This window comes from Calonectris borealis, chromosome 8 (assembly GCF_964195595.1).
Source record: "Calonectris borealis chromosome 8, bCalBor7.hap1.2, whole genome shotgun sequence".
NCBI classification, from domain to species: Eukaryota; Metazoa; Chordata; class Aves; order Procellariiformes; family Procellariidae; genus Calonectris; species Calonectris borealis.
Genome location: NC_134319.1, coordinates 10,847,442 through 10,859,645, shown reverse-complemented (window position 1 = coordinate 10,859,645; position 12,204 = coordinate 10,847,442). Strand labels below are relative to the sequence as shown.

The following is a 12,204-nucleotide window of genomic DNA, read 5'->3' as shown; positions in this document are numbered from 1 at the left end:
GGCCGCCGCCCCGCGCGGCGCCGCCGCCCCACCCGCATGGAGGGCGGCGGGGAGGCGCTGCCCGCAGACCTGCGGGAGCTGGCCAGCAAGGTGGGACGGCGGCCGCCCGCCGGGCTGCTGCGGGGGCTGCGGGCCGAGACTACCCCCGCACCACCGGCACCGCCGGCACCGCCGGCACCGGCCCGCGGCGCCCGCCCGCCGCTCGCCGATCGCCTCCGGGCGCTCCGCCTCGAGCTGGTGAGTCCCGCGGCACGGGGGCACCCCGGTAACTGCCTGCCCCCCCCCGGTAACTGCATCCCCCCCGGTAACTGCATCCCCCCGGTAACAGCCCCCTAATAGTGCCCCGCGCTCTGCCTGCATTTTGGGGACACCCCCCCCCTTTTGCTCTTTCCTCTATGGGTTAACAGCCCCCAGCTCATACCCCCCCCTCCGGCCTTTCTCTGCCCCCACGGCCCACGCAGCATCCCCCCCCCGGGGTCCCATGGACCCCTCTGCCCACCTCCGTCCTGCCCCCCTCACCCCATGCACTCCCCAGACCCTGGCTCCGGCGGAGACCCGGGTGTCCCGGGGGGTCAGGATTTAGGGCAGGGACCTTCGCCAAGGGCACGGTGGTGGGTCCGGCCCTGCGTGCCTGTCCCCCCCCCCCTCCCCCGGGTGTCACCCCTTCGGTGACAAGGCACAAGCATCGCCGGGAGTTTTCTCTGGGTTCGCTTCCTGCTGGGGCTTCTCCTGCTGGGGCGAGTGAAGGCTTGGGCTCCCGTGGCAGCCTTTCCCGCGGACCGTGGGAGTGCCGGTGGCAGCTTTCTCGCCTCCCTCTCTTCGTGGTGGGAGCAAATACCGGCGATGCCTGCGCCTCCGGGAAACGTGGCGAGATTGGGCAATGGGTTCAAGTGCTGCTGGGGGAAGGGACTCTCCCACGCACCCACACGCGAGCGGGAGGGAATGAGCATCGTTTCTATAGGGAAACAGGCTAAATATGCCTGCATCCCTGCCTGTCACCCGGGGGCTGGGGACCCACCCAGCCTGAGCCCTCCGCACCCGCGCTTTGGCTGGTTCGATATTCCCCATCGGCATAAAAGCTTTCATCCTCCCTCCATGCCGGCTTCCAGACTGCACTCTGACCGGAGGAGAAAGGTCTGAGGGCCCTGGGTTGCTTAGAGGAGGAGGAGGAGGAGGAAGCAGCCGTGGTGTTTGCCCTGCCTAGGTGCAGGCAGGGTCAGCAGGTCTGCAAGGCCTGGCTTTGGCCGTGTGTTATTAACCTCGGCTCAGAAAGGCTTTTCCTTTCTCTGCCCTGGCTCTTCCCACTGGCCGGTGAAGAAGCAGGGTCACCTTGCACCCAGGTCAGCAGCCTGGGAACAGCACCCGGGTACCCAAAACCCAGCATGGGGCTCCCCCCATCTCCCCATCCCCATGAACAAGAACCAAAATTCCCCTCCCAGCAGCAGACCAGCAAACCGAGTGGTCAGAGGAGAAACTGGCCTGGGAGGGGGCCGTGGGAGGCGAAGACAGCAAATTCCCACTCTCGCCTCCTGGTGCAAGGAGGATGTTTTATCCCTGGGGCTAGATGTCTCGACGGGAGATGGTGCCTGTGGGTTTCTCCCTTGGGGAGGGGAGCAGGACCGTATCCGCCGGAGGGATGCTCTCCCAACCTCTGCTTGCCTCTAGAGAACATGGGGAGGAGCGCGGCGGTCCCCCCAGCTCCTCTGGCCTATGGGGTCCCCTTTGAAAGAGGGGGAGACATTTGTGGATGTGGGGGAGGACAGCATTGCAGGATGCATGTGGGGAAACTGAGGCACGGAGCAGTGTAGGGTGTCACATCCCGGAGCAGGGATCCAGGCGGGTCTCCTCCGCCCCCAGCCATGCACTCAGGACCACGGTCGCCTTCCTCTCCTATGGATGCTGCTACCACCCTGGGTCCGGATGCCAGTGGGTACCGTGTGGGGAGCACCAGGCTTTGGGATGGGTATGGGGTTGGTGTGGTGTACCCATCACTGCATCTGGAGGAATATAGAGAGTATAGAGAGCAGCTGGCCCTCGGTCTCCTCCCACGCTAACCTTGCCTTGCTGGAGAGGGGGTTTCTCCGGGTGCAATGGGAGTGGGCAGACTGGCCTGAAATAGCAGCAAATCAACGGCTGACTCTTTCCAGCAAAAAATATGGAAAGTGGGGAGTGTTTTCCCACCCTCTGCTCTCAGGGTGCCTCCCCTTGCATCTCTGACCACCACAGTCACGTTTGGCAGAGAAAAAAGGGGAACCCCCTGTCAGGGGTTCCCAGCCTTCCTCCTCCCGCATCTTCTCCCTGCCAAGGCCCGATGCTTTAGCAGCGCATGCAGAAAAGTCCATTGTAGGCAGTTTTTGAAATAACTTGCCTAGAAAGGAAGTTTCTGCACTTCGAAGCTGGCTCCTGCCCCAATCCAGGCATATTGCTGCTATTTTTTATTTAAATCCAGCTTGAGGACCGTGGGGAGGGCATGCGGGGTTTGGTATTGGGTCTCCACAAATCTTTGCCCCTTTTTTTTTGTATCCTCTGGACTGAGAAGTGTCAGATGCCGAAACCCTGGCTGGAGTTTTCCCAGGCTCCTTCCTGGGATGCTTTTGTTGCTGCACTCGCTGTGGGACCGGAGATGGGGGTCTCGAGAGACCGGCGGGTCTCCAGTGGGCGGGCGGGTGACTCTGAGGGCACCGGATGCTGGGGACCGGGCGCTGTGCTTGGAAGTGATTCCGGGGAGCTGCATGGATTTCCTTCACAGCTTGCTGGTGCTGGGGACAGAGTCCGTGGGCATCTGCAGCTCCCAGGCTGCCTGTACCTGTCCTGCAATGGGTTCCTCTCCCCTCACCGCCGCCTTATTCCCTTTCCTGGCAAAATATTTGCGTCCTGCGCAGGGGAAATCCAGTGGCTTTCGGCGGCCAGTATCACACAGACAGGAATGTCTTGGCACGCGGGGCTTTCCGTTAGGAAAACAGATGTTTCTGCAGCAACTGAAGTTTTGCAAAGAGCTTTCCCCGGGCTCGGAGGGGCAGGAGTCGGCGAGGCGAGCGCTGTGATCTGCAATCCCTGTCCCCCTCCGCCGTCCTTTTCCATTTTGGGAGTGATTTGGGTCTCAGGCTTCAAATGCTGCCGTGTCATGTTGTCACCAGGCTTGGATCAGACCCTAGAAGGGGGGAAGTAAATGCATGAAGGCCCAGCCGAAACAGCCCAGGGAGGTGCTGATGGTCCAGCCAGACCCTTGCCCTAAGCAATGCCTCAGCACGTTCCTGCCTGGTCCCAGCTGCCTCCCAGGGCTTGGGGGATGCTCTGGGCTCAGATCTGCACCCAATGCCTCCAGTTCCTTGCTTACTTCATAGGAGACAAGGGGTTGATGGCCGCTGGGTGCCATAAGTCGTTGGTCCCCAATGGTTGTGTCCCCAGGTCTTGGACAGGGTCCCTGGAATGGTTCCCTGCAGGCTGTTCCCCCATGCCGTTCCCCCATGCTCTTCTGTTCATCAAGCAGCTTGGGAGACCTGCGGCCACCGCGGTGGCACCTCTGCCAGGATGGGCTGGGACTTGGGGCTCTCGGCCACCGGGGTCACCTTGGTCCCCTCAAAAACCCCCCACTCTCTGTCTCCCTGCCAGGCCTACCTGCGAGCGGTCGACGTGAAGATCCTTCAGCAGCTGGTGGTGGTGAACGAGGGCATCGAGGCAGTGAAGTGGCTGCTGGAGGACAGGAGCACGCTGACCAGCCGCTGCAGCAGCCTGGCCAGCAGCCAGTACAGCCTGGTGGAGAGCCAGGCGGCCTCGCGGCGGGGCAGCTGGGACAGCCTGCAGGACCCCAACGACAGGCTGGACAGCATCTCCGTCGGTAGCTACCTGGACACATTGGCCGATGACATGGATGAGTATTCCCAAAACACCGCCGAACCCGCCGCCGCATCCATGCCGGGCAGAGCCCTGGTCAGAGCGGAGCAGGATTGGGTCAGGATCAACCCCGAGAGGGGTCTTGCAAAGCAAGAGAAGGGCAAAGCGGAGCACGAGTGGCCCCACGTGGACCTCTCCCCGCCGGGGCTGCCCCAGGATCACCGGTTTGCTAAGGAGTCCCAGGTGGCCAACGGGTATTTGGGCCAGCAGCCCTCCCCTCTGGAACCAGGCAGAGACACCAAATTGCCATCGGGGGCTGGGGAGAGGCTGGGGAAGGGGAACGCGGCTGGGAAGGCTCGGAAAGCCGAGGCTGACTTCGAGAACTGCAAACTCAACAGCAAACTGCACCTGGAGTACGATGCCCACTGGCGCTGGCTCCAGTCTCAGGATGATGTGACATTCTTGTAGCCCGTGGCTTTGCCTTCCCAGTCCAGCTCTCCCAACTGCCTGCTCTGCTTCACTTGTCTCTGCTTGGGAGAGTTGGGGTGGCTGGAGAGGGGGGGACAGGTTGGCTTGGTGGTATTGCACTGTTCCTCTGACCCCCCCATCAATGTTTGGTGATGCAGCCCTAAGGGATGGGGTGCCCGCCCCATGGCAAATTTCTGGGAGAGGCGGGATGAGATGGGTTCCCGTAAATTTAATCCTTTGCTCTTGGGGTGGTGCTTGCAGGTGGCTGGTCGCTCCTCTGTTGTCCTTTACGTTGGTGGTGGGGAAGGGTTGGTGGGGAAACCTGGGACAGCGGGACTGCTGGGATCTCTCCCTGGCTCCACCTCTGCCCTCTAATCCTCAGCTTCCCACATGCAAAAACTGGGGACGCTTCCCCCAAACCAGCTACCCAGGGAGGACAGGAGATGCTCCCACGCATCCGCAGCTCAGTGGCACCAGCATGCGAGGTGCGAGGTGCGGGGCAGGACCATCAGCAGGGCATCCCTGCTGGATGTGCTCATTTCCATCATTGTCTTCAAGGCCAGTGTCCATCCAGGGTAGAGTTGACCCGGGGCACCTTGGGTTTGGCCACAGAACATGGTGGATGCTAAAACCCCCTTCCCGGCAGGTGAAGCCCTGCCTGGTTTAAACACCTCTGTGAAGCCGACCTGAAATGGGATCAGGGCGGTCACTGTAGCTGCTCCTGTTGGGCTGGGGAGCCCTTGTCCGTGCCCTGCGGAGGAAGGATGACGCTGCAGACTTCCCTTCCTGATGTGATTACACGAGAGGGGCAAAACACCGGGTGGGAGATGGAGATCCAGTTCTCCCAGTTTGTTTCTGGACTGTCTCCCACCTGGGGACCAGGTCCTGCAGAAACCCTGGGACGTGGCAGCGTACGGGCAGCCTGGCAGAGCCTGCGGGGCTCAGACTCAGAAAGGCTCGTGCTTTCCCCTGACGCAACGTGATGGGGGTGATGGCCGGGATTCTCCGTCTGTGTGATGTATGGTGCCAGGTCTCTGCCCCCTACCAGCAACACGAGGCTCCTCTGCCGGGGTGGATTTGCAACGACCCTGCCCTGGAGACATCTTCTCTGTCCTTTTAGCCTTGGCTTCTGCCTGTGCCTTTTACTGTCCACCCACCATGCCTCCCAGCACACCCCTCGCCCCTCGCTGGCTTGTAGAGCATGGCTTGCAGCTGGAGCTGTGTGTAAGCTTGGGCAGGACCCGCTTCCTTCACCGACGATGCATCCTGCAGCCCCCTGCTTCAAGGAGAGGGGCACTTCCATGCGCGTGGACAAGCCTGGAGGGTCCTGGCTTCACAACCCTGCATCTGTCCCCAGCTGAGTGCTGTGATGGCTTTGCTCTCGTGGTGCTTGTGTGGGTCGCAGCCTGGCTCTTTCCTTGCTGGGTTGGTGGGAGCGGGGACAACATCTCCAATGTCAATGGGAAGCCAAGAGAGAGGAAAGATCTGGCTGTGACTCTTTCTAGATGCGAGATGTGAGCTGGCCGTGGTTAGGAAGGTGGTCGGGTGCACGACAGGTTCAGCTTTGGGTCTTTGAAGCAGCACCTTCAGTGGAAACTACCCTCCATACCGAAACCCCCGAGCACCCTCCCTTCCCCTGCAGATCCTCAGGGCTTCCCTGGATGGACATGGAGAGCAGGACAACGTCCAAAATTCCCAGAGATGGCACCTGCCGCGGACCTGGGGGAATCCCAGCAAACCAGGACCAGGCTGCCCTATGCGAGCGTCTCATCTGCCTGCCCCGGAGCACGGAGCAGCCGTGCTTGGCTTGCCGTCGCCTGTGAGCAGCTCGTGGCTCCCTGCATAGCTCCACCGCTGCCATTGAGCCACTATGTCCCCCAAGCCCAGCTGTCCCCCGCTTTCGTTCTAGCCCTGCATGCAATGAATCAGCTGAGGGTCCCTGGGGGAGACGGGGTAAGTCCTCCAGCGGTGTTAAAATCATTCTCGACAAAAAATAACTGGCTTAATAAATGGTAGCGTTTCTCCCAGGCCACACTGTTGGTGCTTTGCCGAGCTTACGGGGGTTTCTAGGGGAAGGGGAGAGGCTCCGGTCTGAAGTGCCCTGGAGCTGCCAGCAGCTCTGCAGGCAGGGCAGGTTTAGCCCCCAGTCCTGAAACATGCACAGACCACGTGTCCGGGGATCTGTCCCTTCTCCCATCAGGGTGGTGACACTTAAAAATCACGCTTCCTGAAGCAGCCGGGTACCTGAGCACATCTGCTGGGAGCGAGGATGCTGGTGAGACTGGATCTCTGGGAGATGGGGCATTTTGAGCTTGGCTGAACTATGTCTCCAGCTACAGATGGCAGCTTCGCCCTTCCTGCCTCAAATTTCTAGGGAAGATCTTTCTAGGTGTTTGCCAGCCCTGTTAGCTGAGCCTCTCTACCCAGGACGTTCAATGGGGGTCTGGGTGTAGGGCAGAGACGTCTCCAGCCCAGCCCGGGGCAGGAGCAGCCACAGCTCTGATTTCAGGCTGTTGGGATTTGCTCCTGGGTGGGTCCGTTTAAAACCACTGGAGCCGGTGCTCATGCAAACATCAGCCTTTCCAAAGCAAGCACAAGCTGCTTATCCAGCCCTGCCATCCCGGCCTCAGCATCCGTTCTGGCTCCTGGCTTTGAAACCGTGAGCTTTTGCAGATGGAGAGGGGGCTGCTGGAGCCAGCAGGACTCGGCAGGATTTCCCCATTTTCTGCTGGGTGGAGGTAAAAAATAAAAGAAAATAAAATGGAGAAAACCTTAGAAACAAAACACCCAGCCCATTCCTCTTCCAAACCTAGTCCCCGGTGGTCGGATGGCTCTGTATCGCCGCAGATAAGCCTTTGCTGGGGCTCCTGGGCATGGACTCTTCAGCCTAGCTTGCTTGAGCCTAAGTTGCCCATAGCCCCAAAATCTGGGTATCCCCCAAATCCCAGCCCCTGGAGCTGGAGGGGTGGCTAAGACCTTCTCGCAGTTTTCCTGCCATTCCCTGCCCTGTCTCCGGGCTGCCTGGACGAGGGGTCACCCACCTCTGGGCTTTGCCCAGGCACATGCAGACCCAACGTGTCCCAAACCTGCCCTGGGGAAACACCCTGCGGACCTGGGTCTTGTTGTAAGGTGGGTACAGCAATGGGGTGCAGAGCACCCATGGGTGGGAAACAGCCCGCAGCGCAGATCTGCAGCCTCTCTCCTCGCCGCTGCCCGGGGAGGAGCGGTCTGCCTGGCCCTGCCTGCTGCTGCCCTTGGGCTGCTCTTGGGCTGTCCAGTGCCGGGATCAGGTAAGAAAACAAGCAGATAAAAGCAGGCAGGATCCCAGGCGGTGCCAGAAAACACCCACCTCTCTTACAATAAAAACACCAGCAAGCCAATTTTTTTGTTTTTTAAGATATACAGAGAGATTAGACTGTCTTAACGAGGCAGTAAAACACTTTAATAGTTCCCCTCGCTAGTTATTAAAAAGTCCCCTGGGCTTTTCCCTCCCTGCGTGCAGCTTGGCTCCGAAAGGGCCTGTCCCCTGCGCGCTGCAGCCATTTAAGCAATTTATGTTAGGTCCTGCGGGGAGGCAGCGTGAAAGTTTTTCAGGGGGAGAAGAGCCTGGCATCCAACCCCTCTGCCTTTGGTCCGGCAGCCCCATGGCCCCACACAACCCCGTGGGCTTGCCGGCATGGGGTGCATCACTGGGGGTGTCCTGGGGAGCGGGTGCAGGGGATGTGTGGGTGCAAGTGCAGCCTGTGGGGCCAGATCCTGGCACCCCCACCTTCCTCGGGGCTGAGGGGGGGGGATGCTCCCTCTTGTCCCTTGTACCGTTCCGTGTGCATTGCTCAGGGATCAGGTGCTCGGAGGAAAACTCTGTGTATTAGGGCTGCTTGGGGCTGCTCTGAAATGCACCCTTTGGGCCATGCACAAGCACCGGCTTGTCTCAAGGCTTGTCTCGGACCTCCCCGCCGCGGCCGTGCCTCTGGCACCCGCTGCTCGGAGCTGAACAGTTAAAAAAGGTCCAGATGAAGCAAGTCTAACCTGGGGCTGACGGTCTCCTGCCCGCCGGTTCCCCCAGGCTGAGCACGGGGTGCTTTGCAGGGTGACCTGCCTGAAAATCAAACCCCTTGAGAGAAGGTTTTCAGCCAGAGCGGTGTGATGAAGTGACTCAGTGACACCCGTGGCAGTGGGGGGTGTCCCCTGGGCCACCCCAACCCCTGGGGGAGCGACGGGCCAGTGCACCCCAAGGTTCTCTGTAAGCCTCGCCAGGGAGCAGTGCTGGGAGCAGAGCCCAGGGCTTGCGCTGCCTGACCCATTGCAGGCAGCGTGGGGCAGGAGAGGGCAAGAAATGGGGCAGGAGGGGCTGGTCATGCTCCCAAGCCCTGCTCTCAGCCCTGTGATGTTTTGGCAGCAGGGATGGTCTCCTGGGAAAGGCTGAAGTGTTGGTGCCGGTCAGAGCAAAGTGGTGATCCCCAGGGAAAGCCAAAACCACCTCCAATTCAGGATGGCATCCTGGGGGACCTGGCACCCAGCCTGGCCCCATCGTCCAGCTCTCCTCTGGCCAGCACCTCTCACCCAGCCTATTCCTCACACCCTGCCCAGGACCCTCCCAGGATGGGGTTAAACCAGCCCAGAGGAGGGTTCTTGTGTCCTGGGTTTCCAGCCGGTTTCCAGCTTTTCCTTCCCACTGCCCCAGGGTTACAGGAACCTCCAAAGGGACCCCCTGAGCTCCCCCCTGCTCTTGGTGTCAGCAGCTGAGTGACCGGGAGGCTGGTGAACACAGGGACAAAGCTGGAGCGTGAGCCAGGAGCAAGCTGAGCCTTTGGGAACGGCCTCCCCGGGCTGTTCCCTGCCTGGGCTGGCAGCGGGCCAGGCCTTTGCTTTGGAGACTAATCCTCCGGCTTTAGAGCTTCCCGGCACTCCTTGGGAATGAAAAACAAGTGTGACTGCTCCGGGCCTCGTGGGCACGTGAGCATGGGTGGATGACGAGGATGGGCTTGGGCTCGGGGATGCTGGGTGCCGAGAGGGAGCGGTGGCACAGCTCTCCCCTTCCTCCTCCCTGGGTGGCGGGCACCCACCCTGGCCCATCAGGGTCCCAGCTGGGCCACCTCCTCCTTCCCACTTGCGTGCCCCGTCACTTGGCAAGAGTCGTCGTCCCCACCCCCTCCAGGGCTGGGAGCTGGGGATGTCCCCACTCAGTGCCACCCCAGGGGTGACACCAAAAGCCGTGTGTGCCCAGGAGATGTGCGTGCTCCCGCCCGCCAGCCCTGCTTCGGTCCCCGGCGGGGAGGGGAAGAAAAATCTGAATTGCTCTTCTGAGAAATTAATCTGCTTTCACCGTCTTAGCGCAGCCTGACCTAGAAGAACCCCCCTGGGTTTTTTTTTCCCCGTGGGGTGTTTAAAGGGAAAATTGCAGCAAATGTGTTGCAGAGAGGCTCTGGGAGACAGGGGCCAGACTGCAGCAGGGGGCAAGCGGTGCAGGCAGGGTCTGAACAGTTTTAGGCAGGATTTCCCGTGCTGCCCTCTCCTGCGAGACCCCCCCGGTCCCGGGGGCTGGAGAAAATTGTATCTGCTGTGGGCAGTAAAACAGAAGACGTGTTGGGTTCCCCCTGGCAGGGTGCAGAGCCAGGGGGACATTTGGCTGGAGAGATGTAAAAGCTGAGCTGCTTAAGGGAGAAATCGTGCGGCAGCCGGGAGGGCAGCAGGGGCTGGCAGGGGAGGGCAGGGACGCTGCCTGGCCAGGGCTGATGGCTCCTGCTGCACGGCCACCTCTCAGGGGGATGTCGGGCACACCAGTGGGGAAGGATGGGGAGGAGGACCAGAGGGGGATGTCCCCAAATGGAAGTGAAGCAGCTGCAGCGCTCGCTGTCCTCCATGGATAGTCGTGGTCCTGGGAGGGGACCGGGACTGGGACTGGGGCTGGGTGGGGGGACAGCGCTGGCCACCGGGACAGGGACCAGAGGTGGAATATGCCTCTCCCAGGCACCCGCTCTGGTCCCATCAAACCTCCTGCTGCCCCATTTGACATCCCTTCTCCCCAGGCTCCTCCATCCCCAGGGATGAAGCCTGGATGGCCCAAATGCCATCCCTGGCTTTGTGGGCGTAGCCCAGGTAAGGGAAACCAGCCACCCCAGCACCAAAACCACGCCGATAAAGCACCAAAGCTTATGTCTGGGGTTACATCCAGGTGTGGAGCTTTGTTGGCCTTTAAAACTCATCGGCTGCCCTGCAAAGGGCTCTTCTGTGCTGCGGGGCCAGGAGCGCTCTGCCCCTTGCCCCCTCCCTCCCTGCCTCAGTTTCCCTCTTATTAAAGGTGGGGGAGATTAGAAAGGAAAGAAACCTCCAGCCTCCCCCAGCTCCTCCTGTTCCTGGGGACTTTCTTGTGGCTGTGCTGTGGGGTTGATTCCAGCTCCGCAAGTCTCAGAGCAGAGTGGGGAGGCCAGGCAGTTGCTCCGGTGCTCATCCATGCGTCTCTGTACGTCTGTCTGTCTGTCCCTCCCCAGCAGAATGCTGTGACTGGGAGGGGGGTGCAACACTCGTGGCTCTCCAATGCCTTCTGCAAAGGGGTTTTGAGCCCAGAACCAGCCCCAGCCGGGATCTGTGCTCTGGGAGAGAGGCAATGCTGGGAACCGAAGGGGTTCGAGGCGGTTTTTGGGCAGCAGCTCTCGTTTCGGAGGCTCAGCCCTGGGCCCTGGGGCAGGAGAGCGCAGGCGGTGTGAGCAGCAGGGATTATGACTGCTATAAAAAGCACCAGCATCTCTCACCCCTGCTCCCTAAGGCGCTTAGGGGAGGAAAGAGGGACTTAAAGAGCAACCTCCTGCACTGAAGAGGTGCAGGGACTGGAGCAGTCGGAGCGGAGCAGCCCGGCACCCTCATCAGCCCCCCCTCCCTCTCAGCATCCCCCAAAACCTTCCCTGAGTAAAGCAGCCCCCAGCGCCTCTTCCCATGGACCTTCTCCCTGGGCCCCTGATGTTGGATGGCCAGACCCTCGTCCCCTGCTCGGAGGACGTGGAGGACAAGGAAAGGGCTGGGGAGGGACAGCCCAGCCCGGAGCAGGGGTCCTGGTGGGTGAGAAGAGCAGATGAGGTTGCTGTACCATTTGCACCGGCCCCCATACAGCTCTCCCTTTCCCATCCTCGCAGCCTTGCTCGTCCGCCTGGTCCTGTCCTGCCACCCTCCTTCAGGGTGCTGGACACGCTCCAAAATGCAGCCAGCTGCAGGGGTGGGCGGCTGGACTGAAAGCCACTGATTTCTTGAAGGGAGAGGGGCTGCTTTCAGCCAAAAGCCATGCTCTGCCTCCAGTGTCCAGAGGCAAAATGGCTCCACGGCTTCTTGGGACTCTCCGACAGGCTTGCAAACATCCTCAGAGCTCAGCGCTAGTGCAGTGTCTGCTGACGTGTTTGGGGACAAATCAGGGGGAAGGCAGGTGCCAGATGACGGCAGTGATGCGGGGATGGGGGAATGCGAAGGAAGGCGGCGTGGGAAACTGCTGTCCTCTGCGGTTTTGCCCTGGCATGTGGCAGGTTACAGCGGGGTCAGTAGAGAAAAGAGCTATGGCCGCGGGGTCCTGCACAGCTCCAGTGCCAGCCTGGCTCCTGGCACTGACCGGCCGTGACCCTGAGCCGGTCGGTGGTTGCCCCCCCATGCACACCACTGTACCCGAGGGCTGGGTCAGTCCGGGGGATGGAGACAGCACAGGATCCCTCCCTGCATCCCTGCAAAAGAGGGTTTTCAAAGCGGGGGTCCTGAGTCCAGGAGGCTGAGGAGGGGAGTGGGCCGAGGGCGCTTCCTCGTTGGCCCCTTCTCAGCCTTGAGCAGCCCGGTGGACCCCGGTGCAGGCGGCCACAGGAGGGAGCTTGGCTCCTTCCTTCGCCTCCTGCTTGGAGGACAGTGGCCTGGGGTGGGTGACAGCCA

At 61.1% G+C, this 12,204-nt stretch overlaps 1 protein-coding gene across 1 annotated transcript; it reads left to right on the top strand.

Annotated features, from left to right (window-relative positions):
• Window positions 1–36: 36 nt before the first annotated feature.
• On the top strand, window positions 37–7,429 carry LURAP1 (leucine rich adaptor protein 1). The gene is made up of 2 exons (XM_075155853.1): window positions 37–237; window positions 3,613–7,429. Exons 1-2 carry the CDS (start codon window positions 37–39, stop codon window positions 4,300–4,302), a joined length of 891 nt encoding a protein of 296 aa, XP_075011954.1. The 3' UTR covers window positions 4,303–7,429.
• Window positions 7,430–12,204: the final 4,775 nt, after the last annotated feature.

What these genes read in the sequence shown, in the direction of transcription:
- LURAP1 (XM_075155853.1), top strand. Translation starts at nt 37, where the DNA reads ATGGAGGGCGGCGGGGAGGCGCTGCCCGCAGACCTGCGGGAGCTGGCC. An exon ending in GGGCGCTCCGCCTCGAGCTG is followed by an intron (nt 238 to 3,612) that starts GTGAGTCCCGCG and finishes TCTCCCTGCCAG; the next exon opens with GCCTACCTGCGAGCGGTCGA.